The 16,446-nt window shown below is 48.1% G+C and overlaps 1 protein-coding gene across 5 annotated transcripts in view; it reads right to left on the reverse strand.

The window, feature by feature from the left end:
• The window catches only part of CREB3L1 (cAMP responsive element binding protein 3 like 1), a 63,354-nt gene that overhangs the window by 31,689 nt on the left and 15,219 nt on the right, over positions 1-16,446 (reverse strand). For 3 of the 5 annotated variants that reach the window (XM_063158994.1, XM_063158995.1, XM_063158993.1), the window contains exon 1: positions 13,295-13,432. The exons of 1 other annotated variant lie outside the window; for it this stretch is intronic. In XM_063158994.1, coding sequence (XP_063015064.1) covers positions 13,295-13,402 — 108 coding nt within the window. In that variant the 5' untranslated portion in view covers positions 13,403-13,432. Of the gene's footprint in view, positions 1-13,294; positions 13,433-16,446 lie in introns of those variants that run through there. One more of the 5 variants, XM_063158997.1, reaches the window with a different exon arrangement.

Here is a 16,446-nt window from a genome sequence, read left to right on the forward strand (position 1 = left end):
AAAAAACCCCACCCCAAAACACAACATAAAAAAAACAACAACTGTTGTAGAAGAGAAATACAGTTACCAAACAAACAAGTCACTGCAAAGAGGGATTCTCTAGCTTAAGCCTCCAAATGTTTCCTCAGGCTTTTTACTCTTAGATAAACGAGTCCTTACCACCATAGATTTTCCTGAGAACAAATAAATCCAAGTCACCTTTCATCTGTGTGGTATGGCATGGCCACCTTGCCAGGTTGTTCTGGATGCAGGGAGAACTTGAGGAGTTATGTAGTTGTAGACATGTAACTCCATGTTACCAGCATATTCAAAGATTAAATTATCTTTCTGTGTAATTAATTGCTTTTATTATTATTTGATTATGTTAAATAGATTTAAACATAATTTAATCACAGGTGGAAGTGAGTGATTCCTGTGGCAGAAGAAGTTACATCCCTGCCATGGTGGCCAGTGCTGCAAAGCAACTATAAAGACTGTGTGAGCCTCAGAAAATCAAGACAAAATCTACAGTGATTTGGCTTCTGGATATTCTTTCAGACAGCGCCTTATTTTGCAGATATACAATTCAGCACAAGAAGCAACCTTTCAGTATCCATCATGGTTTTATGTGCAACAAAAGAAAAAAAGCATCAGTGAGGTCTTCCCTCTTTGTTCCTTAACCTTGATGCTAGGTGAATTTTCCCAAGTATAGTGGTTTCAATAAACAGGAAACTTTTCACAAGTGCCCAATATGTGTCCCAGCAAAGATCCAGTCCCCTGCTCCTGCCTGGATCCTCACAGCATCTGGCCTTTCATGCCAACCTCTTCCCTCATGCCTCTGCTGCTCGATACCCCCCTGCTTCACTCCTCCTTCATCTTCCTCCTGTCTCTCTCTGAAAGGGTGCACACATCTGGCTTGCCTTTATTGTGTGATAAATCTCACCCTGCATCTTGGGTTTATTTTCTGAAAGTTTTGAATGGTGTCTTGGAAATGCTGTTGGACAATAGGAGCTCTTTGAACCCAGGCCAGCTGGATGGGACTCTTGCATTGCAGCTGACATGCAGGCTTTGGCGGTCTTTCTCGACTCTTTCCTCCCTTTTCTTTACAACATTTGAGTTGTCCTCAAACTTTATTTTTGGAGTGGGCAGAGCATTTCTGAATCTTTTCATCATTATATTATTATTCATTATGGTCATAACTATTTCTCTTTCTGCTGGCACTCCTGGGTGGATCTTTCCTCTCTCACTTAATATCTTGGGTACGACTACCTTGGCCACAACCCACTCAAGCAGTGACTCAGAATCCCTGGCCTGTTCCCAGGAGAGATGCAAGAGTTTTGCCAATTGGTTTAAAAAGAGGCAATCATTTTCCAGAGCTACTCTCTCACTCAACAGAGCTGAGCTGTGTGGAAAAGCTCAGCTCTGTGGTTCCAGGGAGTCCATCTCTGGTGGACAGGCTGTCCCTGGGTTATTATGAAAGCAAAGCCCTGCTCTCTTCACATGCAAACAGGATGACTTCTGAACCAGGCAGTAGGATTCTCCACTGAAAATAATTTCATTCCCTGGGGGTCACTGCACTTATTTTTCTCATTCCCAAGCTCCTGGAGGAAACAAAGCTAAGGGAGGCATGTGGGCAGGATGAGGCATTGTAAGGGAGGGAGTACTGGATGCTCAGGTCAAACTGTTGCCTAATGTATCACCACACAACTACCCACATCTTGAGTCAGAGTGGAGAATGGCATAATCTGAAGCAGGCTCTCGTATTGCTGGGTCTGAGGTTTGCCTGCAGCAGTGGTACATGATAGAGAAATCCCAATCTTCTTCCTCTGAGAGTCTCAGATTCCCCAGCCATGCAGGAGGGTGGGAATTGCTCTGATTCTAAAAGCAGGAGGGGATGACCATCTATGGCTTGACTGTTTGTCCCTCTACACATTCAGTTTAGGTAGTGAAGAAGGCTGTTTTGTTCCTGTGTGGCTTCTATGACTTACAGACCTTCAAACTGTGCTCTTATTTCATTTCATAAATCTTCATTTCCTGTGCTAGGAAGGATACAAGAAAAAAAGAGATGGCTGGTCTTGGTGAGACATGGCAGTCTCCCACAGAACATGGTGGCAACCTGAGTGAATCCTTCTGAGTGGACAGCACTGCCTCCTGCAAATGGCACTGAGTGATGGAGGGAAGGGGATGACAGGCCTTCCACTATCAAGAGCAGGTACTTGGCAATGTCAGACCAGACCCTTTCCAGCCTTCCTTCCTATGTGCTGGGAAGCCCACCTGCTTCACAGGGCAGTCAAAAGCCCTGGTGTTCCCCGGTGCAGGTATTTGTAAAGAAGAGGGACTGAGATCATCAGTTGCTTTTTACTCACATCTACTGAAGAGAGGAGGAATAGGACTTGAGTCAAGTAAAACTCTCCTTGCTCCTGTTCTGCTGCAAGATCCAGCAGGGCAGGAAAGCCCGGGAGCATCTGGGAACAGGGGTCCCTCTCTGTGCTGGTGTTGAAGCTGAGCCAACTCCAGAGCTCAGCCGCCGTGGTCCAAGCACCAGGCAGAGGTGTCACTCTCTCTCCAGCTGCAGCATGGTGCAAAGCACAGCTGGTTCCACGTGCAGGGCTGCCTCTCCTGGGCTGGCAGGCTGGCTGCAGCCGGCCTCCGCTCCTGCTGGCAGGGTGGCATTGCTGCCTCTGCTTGAGGAATGCAAACCGCCTGAGCCGAGCTTGAGGATCGGCCAGGAAAAGTCCACAAATAGCAACAGGAAATCAAAATGCCCGCTCCAGACGTGCACTGGATATGAGGCCATCCAGCACAAGGAGAAAAATCAAATGCTGGACAATGGAGATTACATCATGCTGTGGATGAACACGTGAGCCCATCCAGATGGGGCCATGCCAACAGGTCCAGATGGCTCAGGAATGCTAACTGCATAGCTACCTCTCTCATCTTTGCTTTTTCGTCCCTCTTTCTTTCCCTGTTTTCCAACCCTTCTGGCGTTCTTCACTCTTTACCAGAATAAGTAAATAAATCCTCTGACAACTCTGTGTAATTCGATTTCATCAAATATCAGGGGGCATCTGAGACCAGCGGGTGGGCAACTGTTCTGGACATGGCACTTGTAGGTATCAAAGGTGCTGGGTGACCTCACCACACTGTGTGGCTCCTGGACTTGACACAGTAATGTATGCCTTCACCTCACCTGGGACTTCACCTCCAGGTCACAAAGGAGGAGGTTCTAAGGGCTGTTTGCCTGGAGCCTGAAGCACGCAGGAAAATTAAGAAATCAGCATTACTCCTGCTCTGCTGCAGCTCACCCCAGCTGCTTACAGCTGCCCCTGACTGCTCACTGTGGCTGCAGCTACAGTGGGAGGGAGAAAACAGTTTTGCTGTCCTAGCTAGCAGCCCCTACCGATCACCCTGGTACTGATTAGCAGCAAAGAAAAGCACAGCAGCCTCTGTTCACTCCCCAGTATTGACCAGAGAAGCATCTGCTGCTACTCTGCTCTCTCCCAGCATGATAAAAAAGAGCTGAAAACTCTGTAAGAAAAAAGTGAAAGGTATGTGCTTTGCCAGGTCTGAAAAAGGGCTGCAGGCCATTTGCTCATTAATTACTGCTAATCCAGCTGCTGGACCACTGCCAACTATATTTGACAAAACCTGAAGAGCAGGAGAAGGATCAGAGGATAGAAAAGCAACCTCTGCATCACTCCTCCCAATGGATGATGGTGATCCTAACTTTACAACAGGCCAGACAGTTACTGTGAAGAAAAGGCACTTCCAAAGAAAGAGAAAGTGCAAAAACATGTGCTGAGCAGCAGGAGGGACTGACATGGGTCTTGAATATCATGCTAGGGACTGACAAAGCCATGACATTCTGGTATTTTATGAGAAGGAGCTTGTTACCTCCTTCTCATTTACAAACCAGCAGAGAAATAGTTTGGGAGCCTGAGAACTCAGCCCAGCACTGACCATGCAGCAGCTTGGGGCAAAAACAAAACAGGGTGCTCTCAGCAAGTTGCACCAAACTGACAGAGAACCTAAATTTTGTGCCTGAGCCAGAATCTGGTTGTACAGTGGAGGATGAGGTATGAGTATAGCCCATTCACTGGATTTATAAAGCACAAATTGTTTGGTTTTCAGTAAGGCCCAGAATGGTCAGGCCAGTAACAGCATGGGACAAAAGTACTTTAGTTTAAATCCTGATGCTGACCAATGCAGTCATTCATACTGACACAGAAAGATTACTCTGGATTAGCTTGAAGTATCTGAGGTCAGATAGAGACACGTGCAATCTACAGGGATAAGGAACAGGAGAGGGGTGAAGGATAGCTGGGATATCAGTGGAGAATAGATCAGCCAAACTGAAAGTGTGGCAAATATCATGTGTAGCTGCAAAGTCATTGAAAAAGTGTCCAACTAGGGAAGCAAAGTAACAGCTCCTATGGATCTTTCCTGGCAGATACTTACTAGCAAAACCTCACTCCAGTCTTAATTTTTGTTAATCTGCTTCACCCATTGGTGACAGTGCTCCTTTTCAGTAAGAATAAAGATGTCCACTTTTTTTATAGGGATCAAAAGCTGCCTCACTGCAAGTGACACCCTGAAGATCACACACTAAGGAACTGGCAGAGCCAGGACTGACATACAGTTCTCCCATTCCCAACAACGCACTGCAGCGCTGTCCATAAAGATAGAAAAACACAACAAAAACAAACCCAACATCATTCAATTGGCAATTCAGTATTTGTGGCTCAACAGCACCTCATCAACTGTGAGAGTCTGCCACATTTGCTTGGAAAGAAGAGCCACATTTCCAGCATTCCCTGGGCAAAGAGCTCTCAGACTGAGAGACTGAAAAGTCTTTGAAAGAAACCTTCCATCAACAGTTTTTACAAATGTCAGAGCTGGTTTCCTCCTCCCTGAGCTGCCTGGCTCGCAGTCCCTCCCCCCCAGGCCAGCAGTGAACTTAGCCAAAAGCACCTGCCCAGCTCCTTCCTTCAACTGTCATGAATTTAGCAGACTCATTTAACATCAAGCTGCTCTGACATGCAGCAATTAACTTCTGAGGCTCTGGAACTGCATCCTCCTCTTCATCCTGGTCTACTTGTACCTTCTTCCCCTTCTAGAGGGGAAAGCTCTCCTCCAAGTAGTGAGAGGGCTGCAAATATTGCAGAGCCAGAGCAGGTTCTCGTGGTAGATAGAGCCCCTGAGCCTTGAACAGCAGAGATGGATTGTTCTTGAGCTGCAATGCTCCCCCTGGATGTGCCATGCCATCGAAAGGAGATGCCAGTGACCCCATGACACTGTGGTGGGGAGCCAGCATGGAGGATGTTGTTTGAGCTTTGAGCTAACAAAGCTCACCTGCAGGAGGAATGCTGACAATCCAATAGGAATGTCCACAACCAATGCAGCATCCAGTTCCCTCTTGTGTAACACAGCCCATGTCAGGCCCCAGTTGTAGTACTCCTCCAGCCTTAGCTGCCAGGTTTCTCTCAAGGGAGCCCTGACATTCCTGTTGCAGGGGAACTCCTGGCACAATTTGCTCAGCTGAAAGCATTATGTTTTGCATCTATTCTAGGAAAAATGCTAACTGCATTTTGAGCAGGCTTTGCCAATCGGGTCAGCCAGACTGACCTAAATGAACATTTTTCCTAATCAAGACAAAGTCACAGTGTAAAAAAGCCAAAAGCAACTTTGCTGAGGTAGTCAGGGGTGAGTTTCCCCTGGAACAGTCTGGACAGTGATTGTAATAAATGACCTCACAGGAGGCATCACCTTTGAGCTCTAAAGATGGTACTAATTATTTCAGTGCTTGTTTAGATTACGTAGTAGTTTCAGGGAGAATAGCCTTGCTCAGTGCTCTACAGGGAATTTCTCCAGTCTTAGAAAGTGAGAAGATAAAATAGGACAAGAAAGAAAGGAGTGAAAGAGTATGTGGATATGTGCACTTCTAACTATCATGATACCTTGTTCTGGCTGATCAATGTGTCAAGGTAAGTGTAAAGCATCTGTCACTTGGATACAGACCAGATCAGAGCACCACCATGTGATTTCAAAGGTTTAAGAAAATAACAGTGAAAGGAGAGATACAAAGAAAGAAAAGAACGTGGATAAAGAAGACAGAAAGGGGTGGTTGAGAGGATAAGGCTGCAGTGTTTGGGTCAGTTCAGGAAACTACAGGAAAGGAAAACTTTGAATGATGTAACCATACCGGAAAGCAGAAGTAAAATTTGTTTTCTTGAGCAGCTGGAAATAAGTTGGATAGATGTAAACACTGCATGGCAGACATGGGGAACAACTGGGTTGAAAGACACAGCCTGCCTTTCAGCATGTCACTTGCAGTCCCTTGCCACTTTGGCCATGAAACCTTTGGCTCTTGACAACCTTTCAGCTATTTCTGCTCTGAGGAACATTGCAAAGCATGCAGACACCAACCCAAGGAAACACCTAACAGCTTACAACTTACAACACAAGTTGAGCTCCAGATACAGGAAAAAAGTAAGAGACGAGCTCCATGTAAGCACCCACTCTGTCCTAGTGCCAGGCTGAACTCTGGATCAATGATTTCAGTCAGGGATACCAAACTACACTGAGGTCGCTCGCACAGAAGTCACCTGCTGCAGCAGGAAAAAGATGGTGCCAGCATGGGGAGTCAGCCAAGAAAGATGGCTTTGGTTCCACCTTTGTTCTTACTTCTCATCTCCCATGTGGAGACATGAAGTCCCAGCAGTTCAGATGTGAAAATACAGTCCCTGGCAGAAAGCTGGGATTGGTAGGATATAGTAATCCCAGGACTAAGACTGGCTTGGGATGGAGAACCTAACACACTTGGCTCCTCCAGCAGACATGTCTCCTGAAGAAGAACAATGCTTGCCACAAGGCTGCCTGTGAAGCATGGGTGACTGCATTGTACCTTGATGCACAGACCTGGAATTTCCCAGGGAAATCTCTCAGCCAATCAGGCCAAGAAACAGGTTTTGGGCATTTCTTAGGAGAGCTATAATAGTTCGCTTCTTTGCTGGTGCCCTACCTGTTTTCCTGTAACTCTGCAGCAAGGAGAGTCACCAACAGGCCTTTGTGAGCCATCTGGTTTTACAGTGGACTGTCCACAACAGGATAAGGATGCATAAGCTTTAGTGGGTTGACTCATCCCTTCCTTGAAATGCACTGGAACAAGTGAGTCTTGAGAATCAAATTGCTGTATCAAGAACACAATCCTGCCTGTGGTTTTGTGCAGAGGATCTGCCATGAGGCCACTCCAAAGACAACTCCAGGGAGTTAAGCATTTTCATTTGCTTCCTTTAACACTGAAAATTCTTTAAATAGTAAATAAGTAATTATTAAATGCTAATTAAATACTACCTTAAAACCTATGGAGAAATGCTGAAGAAAAAAGGGAGCAAGCAGAGGAATAACTTTTCTCTGAGGAAACACAGCAGTAAGTCACAGAGGTGTCAGCCAGGCCATATTTTAAATAGTGCAGCTACAACTGTGGCTATGAAATCCCTAGTTCTAAATTCCCCTTCAAGGGGTTGATTCAGAAAATGCTCTTCTTTCCTAATCCCTGCTCTACCAGAGACAGCTCCATTCCAGGCTTCAGCAAGAACAGTGCAGCACCAATGGGACCAGCACAGCAGCAGTCATGGATGAGACCAGAGCAGCATAAATAGGACAAGCTGAGCAGCAGAAGACATTTAGCATCAACGAGCACGACACATTTCATTAAATTCAGAAGCTACCACACACTATGGTGGCTTCTGAAGCCATCATACATTACAAGCTTGTCCACTTGTACTGGTACCAAGAGAAGGTACAGCGGGCCAGTCTTAGAGGTTTTCTACAGTCTGATCTATACAAATGAGACCTCAGGTTTGTCCCTCTCTGAAAGTGGTGGTGCTGGCATTGAATGGCTGCCTTATGCACAGGGGATGAGGATCACCTGGCAGACATGGACTGAGCAGTACACAACTCCAGCATCTCCCAGCTGGTGCTGATCCCTCGGTGGGAGTGGACTGTGTGCACAGATGTATTTCCAACTCCTGCCAAACCCTCCCTTTGTTTACTCTGCAAGCACTTCCATGAAGACCTTCCTGCTTCTCCCCACCAAATGATGGCTCTGTCTCCACTGTTTAACCCTGTTTTGGACATATGCCTTCCTTCACTCCTGCTCTAAGTTGCAGCCTCACGCCTAGTTCTGGCCCAAGAGCAGTTAATGGGTTCTCCCACTTTGGCTGAGATGATAATTTGGGACAATGGGTTCCCAGCACATGCAGGCAGTTGTCCAACAAATGAATGTGTTTATTTAGGAAGAGTATCCCAAATGTTTATCAATTTTCTGGCAGATAGGACACACAAATGATCCAGTCTCTGGATTAAGTATTTACCTAGAGTCTTCCAAATTCATGAAGTTCAAGTCTCTTCCCCTCTTCTTCATGGGAAGAGGGAAACATTTTTCCTGGTGGTGACTCTACAGTGGTGATGCTCAGACACCCAGACTCAGAGATCCATGGACCCATGTTCAGCTCTGGTTTCATCCTGCTGCTAGCACTTTTGCAAGTCTCATCATGAGATAGTAAGGAGCAGCAGGGCCATGAAGTGTAGAAACCATGAGATGGATCCAAAGAGACTAATGAAATAGAAGGATATAGGAACTATTATCTTTGGATTAATTTCCATCAGGCCCCATCAGGTCTCTGTATCTGTGCTCCAGATCCTACAGGAATCTGGCTGGTGAGTTCCAAGAAAAATTTAAAGAAAATAGCCTTTCCATATCCAGTACTTGGCAGACTAATCATAAATGTGTTACTGACCAAATTTTACCAGGTACAGAACTACAGGGCCAAAATGTTTGCTGTATGTGTCCCCACAAGAGATTAGTCTCCATCAGTCCTGGAGACCCAGCCTCCTATTACAGCAGAGCTCCCCTGTCTAGCAACTGTAAGGGATACAAAGTGGGTGACCAAATCTGCCTGTGCTCTCCATCCTCACTGTGCACTGAGACGGTGAGAGGGAGTTTACAGAGCATGAAACTCGCTCAGACCAAAGGTCAGTCCAACACCTAAGCAGCACTTAAGTGCTATTTATGTCCCTGTAGTAGGCATAAGAGGAATAAAAGTGGGTACAGGCTTCCTGTGAGAGTGACAGTCATCCATGGTGAATAGCCTCTCTTCATCTTCAGGGGAAGCTTCCTCTGTGAGTTGCACAAGCATCACTCTCAGCCTACTCACTATGTACAGTCCTGCCACTCTCCTCCTCCTGCAGGCCAGGACAATATTAAAGGAAAGAGCACACAGTAAGCCAAACATCCAGTTTGCACTCAAGGAGCAACCCCACAGAGACAGGCAGCTCTTCTCCCATTCTGCTGTTCCATTGTAGGCTCCAGAAAATGCCATTTGTGACATTGCCTGGGCAATACAGGATCACACAGTGAAAGAGTGCATTGCTGTGCATTCCCCAGAGGAGCTGGGTTAGCACTCCTGAGACAGCCTGAACAGCCATTCTGCAGCTTCTAACTGTGGAGACCCAAGGGAGCATGCAGGCTATTTCCTTGCCTTCATGTCTCTTGAAGGAGGCAAAGTATATGCTTTGAAAAACATAGAGTCAAAATAAAGCTGTGTTTACATAAATATCCAAAGTCATCTTTGAAGGTGTTTTTTTGCACTATAAAACACAGAAGCAGAGGTAAGAAACAAACCCACTAGGGCACTGGGCTAGAAGGAAGCACATGATTCTTGTTTGGTTGGTTTATTCTGGTTTCCTTCTGACACAAGTGTCACAAACCTAGTGAAGCACAGTGGTGAATCTGATTCAAGATATAAGTCTATTGAAGAGTTTCACAGCACTGATAAGAGCTGGATGAGAAAGTAAGAGTTCTCTGAGTGCAGTTGTAATAGACCTTAAGCAAATAGATAGTTGCTTGCAGAAATGATCAGATATGCTGGGCTGGGCAGGATACAAATGGGTGAAACTGATAAACAGGCACTGCATGAAGGATTAGCTTTATATATGATAGGTCCTTCTGGGAGAAAAAGAAGAGCAAAGTTGCCTAAGTTCAAGCGCAGTATGTGGCCTCTAGAGCAAAAGGAGACTGACAGGGCTGTTAGCAGCCATCCTGTGTAAGTCTGGTTAGCAAAAGTTAAGTGAAGAGAGGCATTTTGTGTCCTTTGGAGATTTCCTCTCCAATTAAGCAGACACCACTCTCCATACGATTTTCAAAAAAAAAACCCAAAATCCTCACAGTGATAAATCAGTTCTTTAAACCCAGTCTAAACCTTCCCTGTTCCAGTTTATGACCACTCATCCTCCTCCCATGCAGGTATGAAAGAGCCTGGCTCCATCTTCTCAGTAACTTCCTCAGCTGCGCAGGTGGGCTTCTGCTAGGTCCTCCTGGAGCTGTCTCTTCTCCAGCTAAGGAAGTCCAACTCCCTCAGCTACTGCTCACAGGAGAAATTCTCCATTCCCAGTTACCTTGGTGACAACCCCCTTGATGCACTCAGATTTATCCATGTCTTTCTGCTATCAGGCAGCCCAAAACTGGACACTGTATTTGAGACACAGTTTTATGATTTTCAAGAAAAAGGGAATAATCACTTCTCTGTGTATATCTATCAGGTCACTCCTGCTCCCAGCTGCCTTTGCTACTGGGGCCACACCAGTGCTCCATGACCCCTGGTGGGTCAGTCCATCCATCCATCCATCCATCCATCCATCCATCCATCCATCCATCCATCCATCCATCCATCCATCCATCCACTCCAGGGGCAGGAGTTGGGATTTGTTCTTGCTGAATTTAATGAGATTTCTGTCAACCTATTCCTACAACCTGGGCTGATGTCTCTGAAAGGCAGTTCCTACACATTCAATTTTTTTTTTCTGTTGCAAGCACACAGATCTTTCTGAAGATGCATTTACAGATGTGCCTTAATTAATTATTTGTCACAGCTTCAGATGAACAATACAGAAATGTTCATCTGAACTTTTTTTTTCAAGACCAATATGACTCATTAGGACTGCCAAGCTTGTGGAAAAGAGAGTAGTTTAGACACATGCAGTTCTTGCCCCAAAGGAGCACAGACTCTGCAGTAAGGTTCATCCATCTTTTTTCTGCTTCCTTTCTCAAAAAAGGAAATCATATTCATGAAAATTTCATACTGGCATTTTATGGCTGAAATTCCTGGCCTCTTTTAAGAAAAATGCCTGCTGAACAATATCTGGAAAAGTTTGCCCATCTCTGAAGCAAAGGCACTGGCAACTTTATGCCTATTGTGCACGGTGATGTTTTGCACAGTTCTTTGTCAAAAGAACTTCTCCACACATTGCAAGATCCCAGGAGATTTTCTGGATTTAGTAAGAAAATCCAAGTGTATTTCTTCCATCCTTCCCATTGTTGTGCAGAGTGAGAACAAAGAGGCTGATGTATTATGTTCTGGCTCTTGTATCACCAACAGATTTGGTAGGTGAGATGTGGCTACAGAATCTCTTATATGTATCATCTGCAGGAAGAGAAGGTTTCAGCTTGGTGCTGTGGTGCTGGCAGTTGGGAAAAAATCCATAGGGAAAAAAAAAGCCTTTAAAAAAGCGCCTTTCTGCTGTCAGCTGAGCAGAACGATGCCTGAGTCACTGCAACATAGTTAAATGAGAAGACAACAGCAAGCTGCTTCCAGAAGCAGCTCTCCAAGCAGAAAAGCCATTTAAATGAGGCAGGACAGCCAGCCTGCCCACAGCCACCACACACACTAAACACACTGTCCTGGCAGGTGGCACCAGATGGCAGTCTTACAAAAGCTTCTTTTTCACAGGGTCTGCTTGAGAAGGGAGAAGTTGAATTTAACTATAAAAAGACACCACCTATATTAGTTAGGGGTTCCCTGACTTCTGACCACAGCCCATGTTGCACCTGGTAAAAGGGCTGGTGCTAATACATACTATTTTCATTTTGGTAAAGGAATTAATGGTCTTTGCATAAAGCACTTCCTATCAGCATAGCTTCATCCACACTGGATGTGTACAGAATTAGGGAAAGCAGAAAACTCCTAACAACAGGTCTCTCAGACATGAGCAGGGGAGGCAAGCGCTCAGTCTTGGGGTGATGTGCCATTGGAAGGTCTGCCTGAGCACTGCGGACTCTGCGGCCTCTGGTAGAGCACACTGGAATCAGTCCTCGAGGCACAGCGCAATCTCGGAAATTAGGAGCTGGCGAGATCTCTGAGGGATGGGGCTGCCTCCATAATCTCTTTCCCAGACCCTGTGTGCCTCTGCTTGGTGCAGTGCATTTAATATTTATGCAAATTCCGCATCTCTACCGTCTCTCTCACAAAGCAGGGCAACATAAAAGGCTTCAAATATCTTTTGTGTAGCAAAGCAGAAGTGGATTCATCAGAGGATTCGCCCTCTCCCTGTTCCCTGCTCCCACTGCAAGGGTAGCCCTCAGGGACGCTCCCAGTGCTACACCGGGAACACGGGAGGTGCCAGCACTGTGAAAGGCCAGTTGCCATTGCTCAGATCTCTGGCCGGGGCAGGCACACTGTCCCACGGCTGCAGCCGCTCTGAGGCTGGCGGAGCTCGCGTCCGGGCAGTGCTCTGCTGCCCAGCGCCGGATACCCTCGCTCCAAAGCACCTCTGGGGTGCGGACCTTCCCATTTCTGCCTCAGGGCTGGTCCTGCCGGCCAGAGGGGCTGCAGGATCCCATGGAAACTCCCATGGAGAGCTCGGGCTCTACAGCAGAGTCTGTGCGTGTTCTCAGGGAGAGCTGCTGGACTGAGAACTCGCCTGACTCCTGGGAGAAACTGGGCAGTTTCCCTAGAGGTGAACAATGCCCCTTTGGTTCCCTGAGACTGGCAACACATTTTCCTCCCTAGTCACTCTTCCCCCTCACCCTTCTCTCCAAAGTAAATCAGTCCAGCCAAAGCGGCAAGCGGTAGACGCTTCATCTCCCAAATGCCACTCTGAGGAAAAGTTACAGGCAAAGGAGAGAAGAGGCGCTGAGCCCAAAGCTCTCCTGACGGCAACCGGCCGTGCCTCGGTGCCGCCCGAGCTCACACACGGCAGGTCGGACATTCCCCGCCTGGCACCGCACACTTCTCCCCAGCCATCAGGCTCATAAAACCATAGTGTACAACAGCCCTGAGATTCCCCGGCGGGGTCTCCTCAGGGTAACAGCGGCCGCGCCAGTCCGGCGGGGAGCTGGCCGTGCGCGACAGTGGGCACTCGGCTACCTGCATCTCCGGGGCACCCCGGGGCAGGGCGGGGACTGAGGAGAGCCCGCCGCCGGGTCCCGTCGCCGCTGCCGGGGCCGGGAGCGGGGGTGCTGCCGACGGTCCCTTACCACATTGCTGAGAAAGTCGGCCTCGCTGAAGTCGCCGAAATCGAGGAAGCCGGTGCCGGCGGCGGGGAAGAGCCGCTCGGCGGGGAAGGGCTCCAGGATACTGTCCATGGTGCCCGCGGCGCCGGGGCTCGGCCGCCCCCCGCGCTCGCCGGTCGGGCTCACTGCGGCCGCACGCTCCCGCCCGCCCCCCGGCGGCGGTCCATGGGCGGCGGGGCGGCAGCGACCGCCGGGCGGGCACGGGAGGGGAGCGGAGCGCCGAGCCGGTGCCGCTCAGGGCGGCTGTCAGCGCCCCGCTGCCGAGGGGCCGGCGGGCGGCCGCGGCACGCCCCCGCCGCTCTCCTGGAGCCGCCGGGGCGGGACTTCCCGCGCAGACACCCCCTCAGGCAGCGCCCCCGCCTCCCGGGCAGCCCCTCACCGCCGGGCGGGGCGAGCCCGACGGCTGCCCGGGGCCCCCGTGCTCCTGCCGGCGCTGCGCAGGGAGCCGAGGGCGCTGCTGGTCCCCGGCAGAGCCGTGTCAGTTTGACGAACCGAACAAACTCTCCTTTCAGCAGCCGGCCGGCTTCGGTAGCTCCTCTGCATCCCTCGGGGAGCAGCGCCGGGAAAGCGCGGGGTCGGAGCCTGAAGGGCAACCGGCAGGGAGGTCTCCTTGCCCCCACTCCCCGCAGAGGGCTTGCAGGTAGGCCTGGCTGCAGCAGCACATGTGGCTGCTCTGTAATTAAAGAGCTGGCACTATTAAAGAGCTTCAGGAAGATTATATGGTTTCAGATAAATAGGATTATGGATCTGTGTCCTCTCTGATCATTACTCCAACCAACACTCAAGAAAACCACTTATAATAATCCCGTTGAAGAAGCCCTGATGTTTTATTAATCTGTCCCTATTTCCATGGCTCCGCAGAGAACAGAATGGACTCCCAGCTCCAAGGAGGGGGCTTTCTTGGTCACAGGCATCTGCAGAAAAAAACCCCAAAGATAGCACTGCATCTCTCCTGCGGGAAGCCTGGCCAGAAGTTGCCAGCTGTGAGGGTTCTGGCAAAGAAGTGCTGATTTGAAGGTGGCTGGAGCCAGTGCTTGAATTGGACGTGGGGTTTCCATCCATCCAGGCTTTTGCTCCACATTCTCCATGGCAGTCAGAACTAATAGCACAACCCAAGGTGCTCCTTGGCTACTGGTTGCACAAGCAACCACATCCTGCACACAAAAGCCTTTATACTTACACACACAATGAGCTCTTTCAGTTACATTTACTTTTACCTTATGTTTCAGTCAAGTGTAAAGAGCCTTTGGGTAAAAGGTCAGATACATAAATTCAACCAGGATGGAGTTGTGCTGAGAAAATAATGCTGTTCTTACTACCTAAATGGTAAAGAAACCTCTTTGTTAATGTGGATGCCAGTGGGTTTAAAGGGGGAAACACAAAAACCTTTGCCACTCTAAGATGGGAAGAAGAAATACGTCCAGACCCTTCAGCAAGAAGTAAACCTGTCTCCAAGTAAGTGGGAAGATGTCTTTTCTTTAACATCCCACTCAGCAGGGTTCTCAGCTGCAAGGAATAGACAGACCGAATCCTGCCATGGCAATGGAGTGACAGCCAGGGTCACAGAGCACGGACAGAGCCACAGCAGGGGCAGCTTCCCCTCCTGCCACTAACCAAACACGGATATTGCTTCCCTAACTATGGAGACTCACTGGTGAAACCAAGAGCTTCTGGTTCAGTGCCTCGCCCAAGCTAACACAAGGAAGCCTCTTCTCAGGACACACACTGTATTTGTCCTCAGGCCGAGGAAGCTCAGATGGTGTCAGCTCTGGTTTGCACAGCATGGGTGGCAGTGTCATCAGAAAAGGTCAAGCAATGTAAACCTCACTTGTTTGTCTGTGCTTTGGCACAGTCAGATAGGAGCTGTGAAATCCATTCTGGAGATTAAAATATCTCAAAAAAAAAAAAAAAAAAAAAAAAAAAAAAAAAAAAAAAAAGAAATTGCCTGGTCTGAAACCCTGCTTCTATTCAGTGCTTTTAGTACTGAGTGTAACTGCCCAGATGCAGCTTCTCTGCGTATCACTGCTGCACCTTTGCAGGCAAGGAAGAATCATAACAAATACCCCATTTTGATGTTGAACAGGAAAGCTGCTCTGTCCCATCTTGGAGAGCTCTGATGGGAGCCCCCATCCCAGCATTTGTGTAGAGCTTTGAAATGGACGCTTTGCTTACGTCATGCATGACTGCAATTCACTAAAGGCAATGGAAATGTCATCTAGGTGGTCAGAGGGTGTTGCTACTGACCCTCTGGAGCCAAAAAGGAGAGTTATTTCTGCAGGCAACCAGTTTTGTGCTCCAGAAGAGACCTGGAGACAGGTAAATTGTTGATGGGTGAGGGGAGGTGATTGCAATTCAGAAAAACTCAGACGTGCTGCTGCAGCTGGGCATGGGTGCCTGCAGCAAAGGGGGAAAAGGACAGGCTGAGTGGCACTGCTGAAGCAGAGGCCTGGGGACTGCAGTGCTTGCAACACTTGAATGGTGCATCACCCTTACTAGAGCATCTTTAAAACCAAGTTCTGCAGCCACCTCTTGGGACATAGATACAGCAGAGCAGGAAGCAACCTTGGGGCAGGGGATGAATTACATGATTATTCAAATTCCTTCAGCCCAGTTTTCTCTGATTTTATACTTAGACTTACTTGCAATCTGATTACAGCAGGAGATTGAAATAGCAATCAAGTATGTTCAGGCTGAACAAGTCAAACTGACAACAGGTAAGTCTTCCTGGCCTCACAATATTTGGCACTGCAAATACATGTGTATGACCAACCAAGCTAATTTTATCACTGCTGAGAAGTGAATCATCAGTCCATTTTCTCAGAAGAAAGGGATCCTGCTCTCCTGTGCTCCATCCTGCCTGGTCCTGCTTCCACTGCTTGACTTTATGTCCATAGAGTGAAAACTGCAAGTCTCTCATTGTACCACTTTGCATTTGCTTTGCCTTCACCCTGCATTGTTGTGAGCAGGACACACAATACGAGGTAAGCAAGCCCTGGGCTTGAACACGTGGACAGCAATCCAGGCCATGCGGCTACAAGCCAAGCTGAAGCTTTTGGTTCCCCCGCCCAGGACTGTGCCAGGAGGTTTCACAGACTCTTCAAGGATGAGTGTTTCTT

This window comes from Melospiza melodia, chromosome 6, assembly GCF_035770615.1.
Source record: "Melospiza melodia melodia isolate bMelMel2 chromosome 6, bMelMel2.pri, whole genome shotgun sequence".
Lineage (NCBI taxonomy): Eukaryota > Metazoa > Chordata > Aves > Passeriformes > Passerellidae > Melospiza > Melospiza melodia.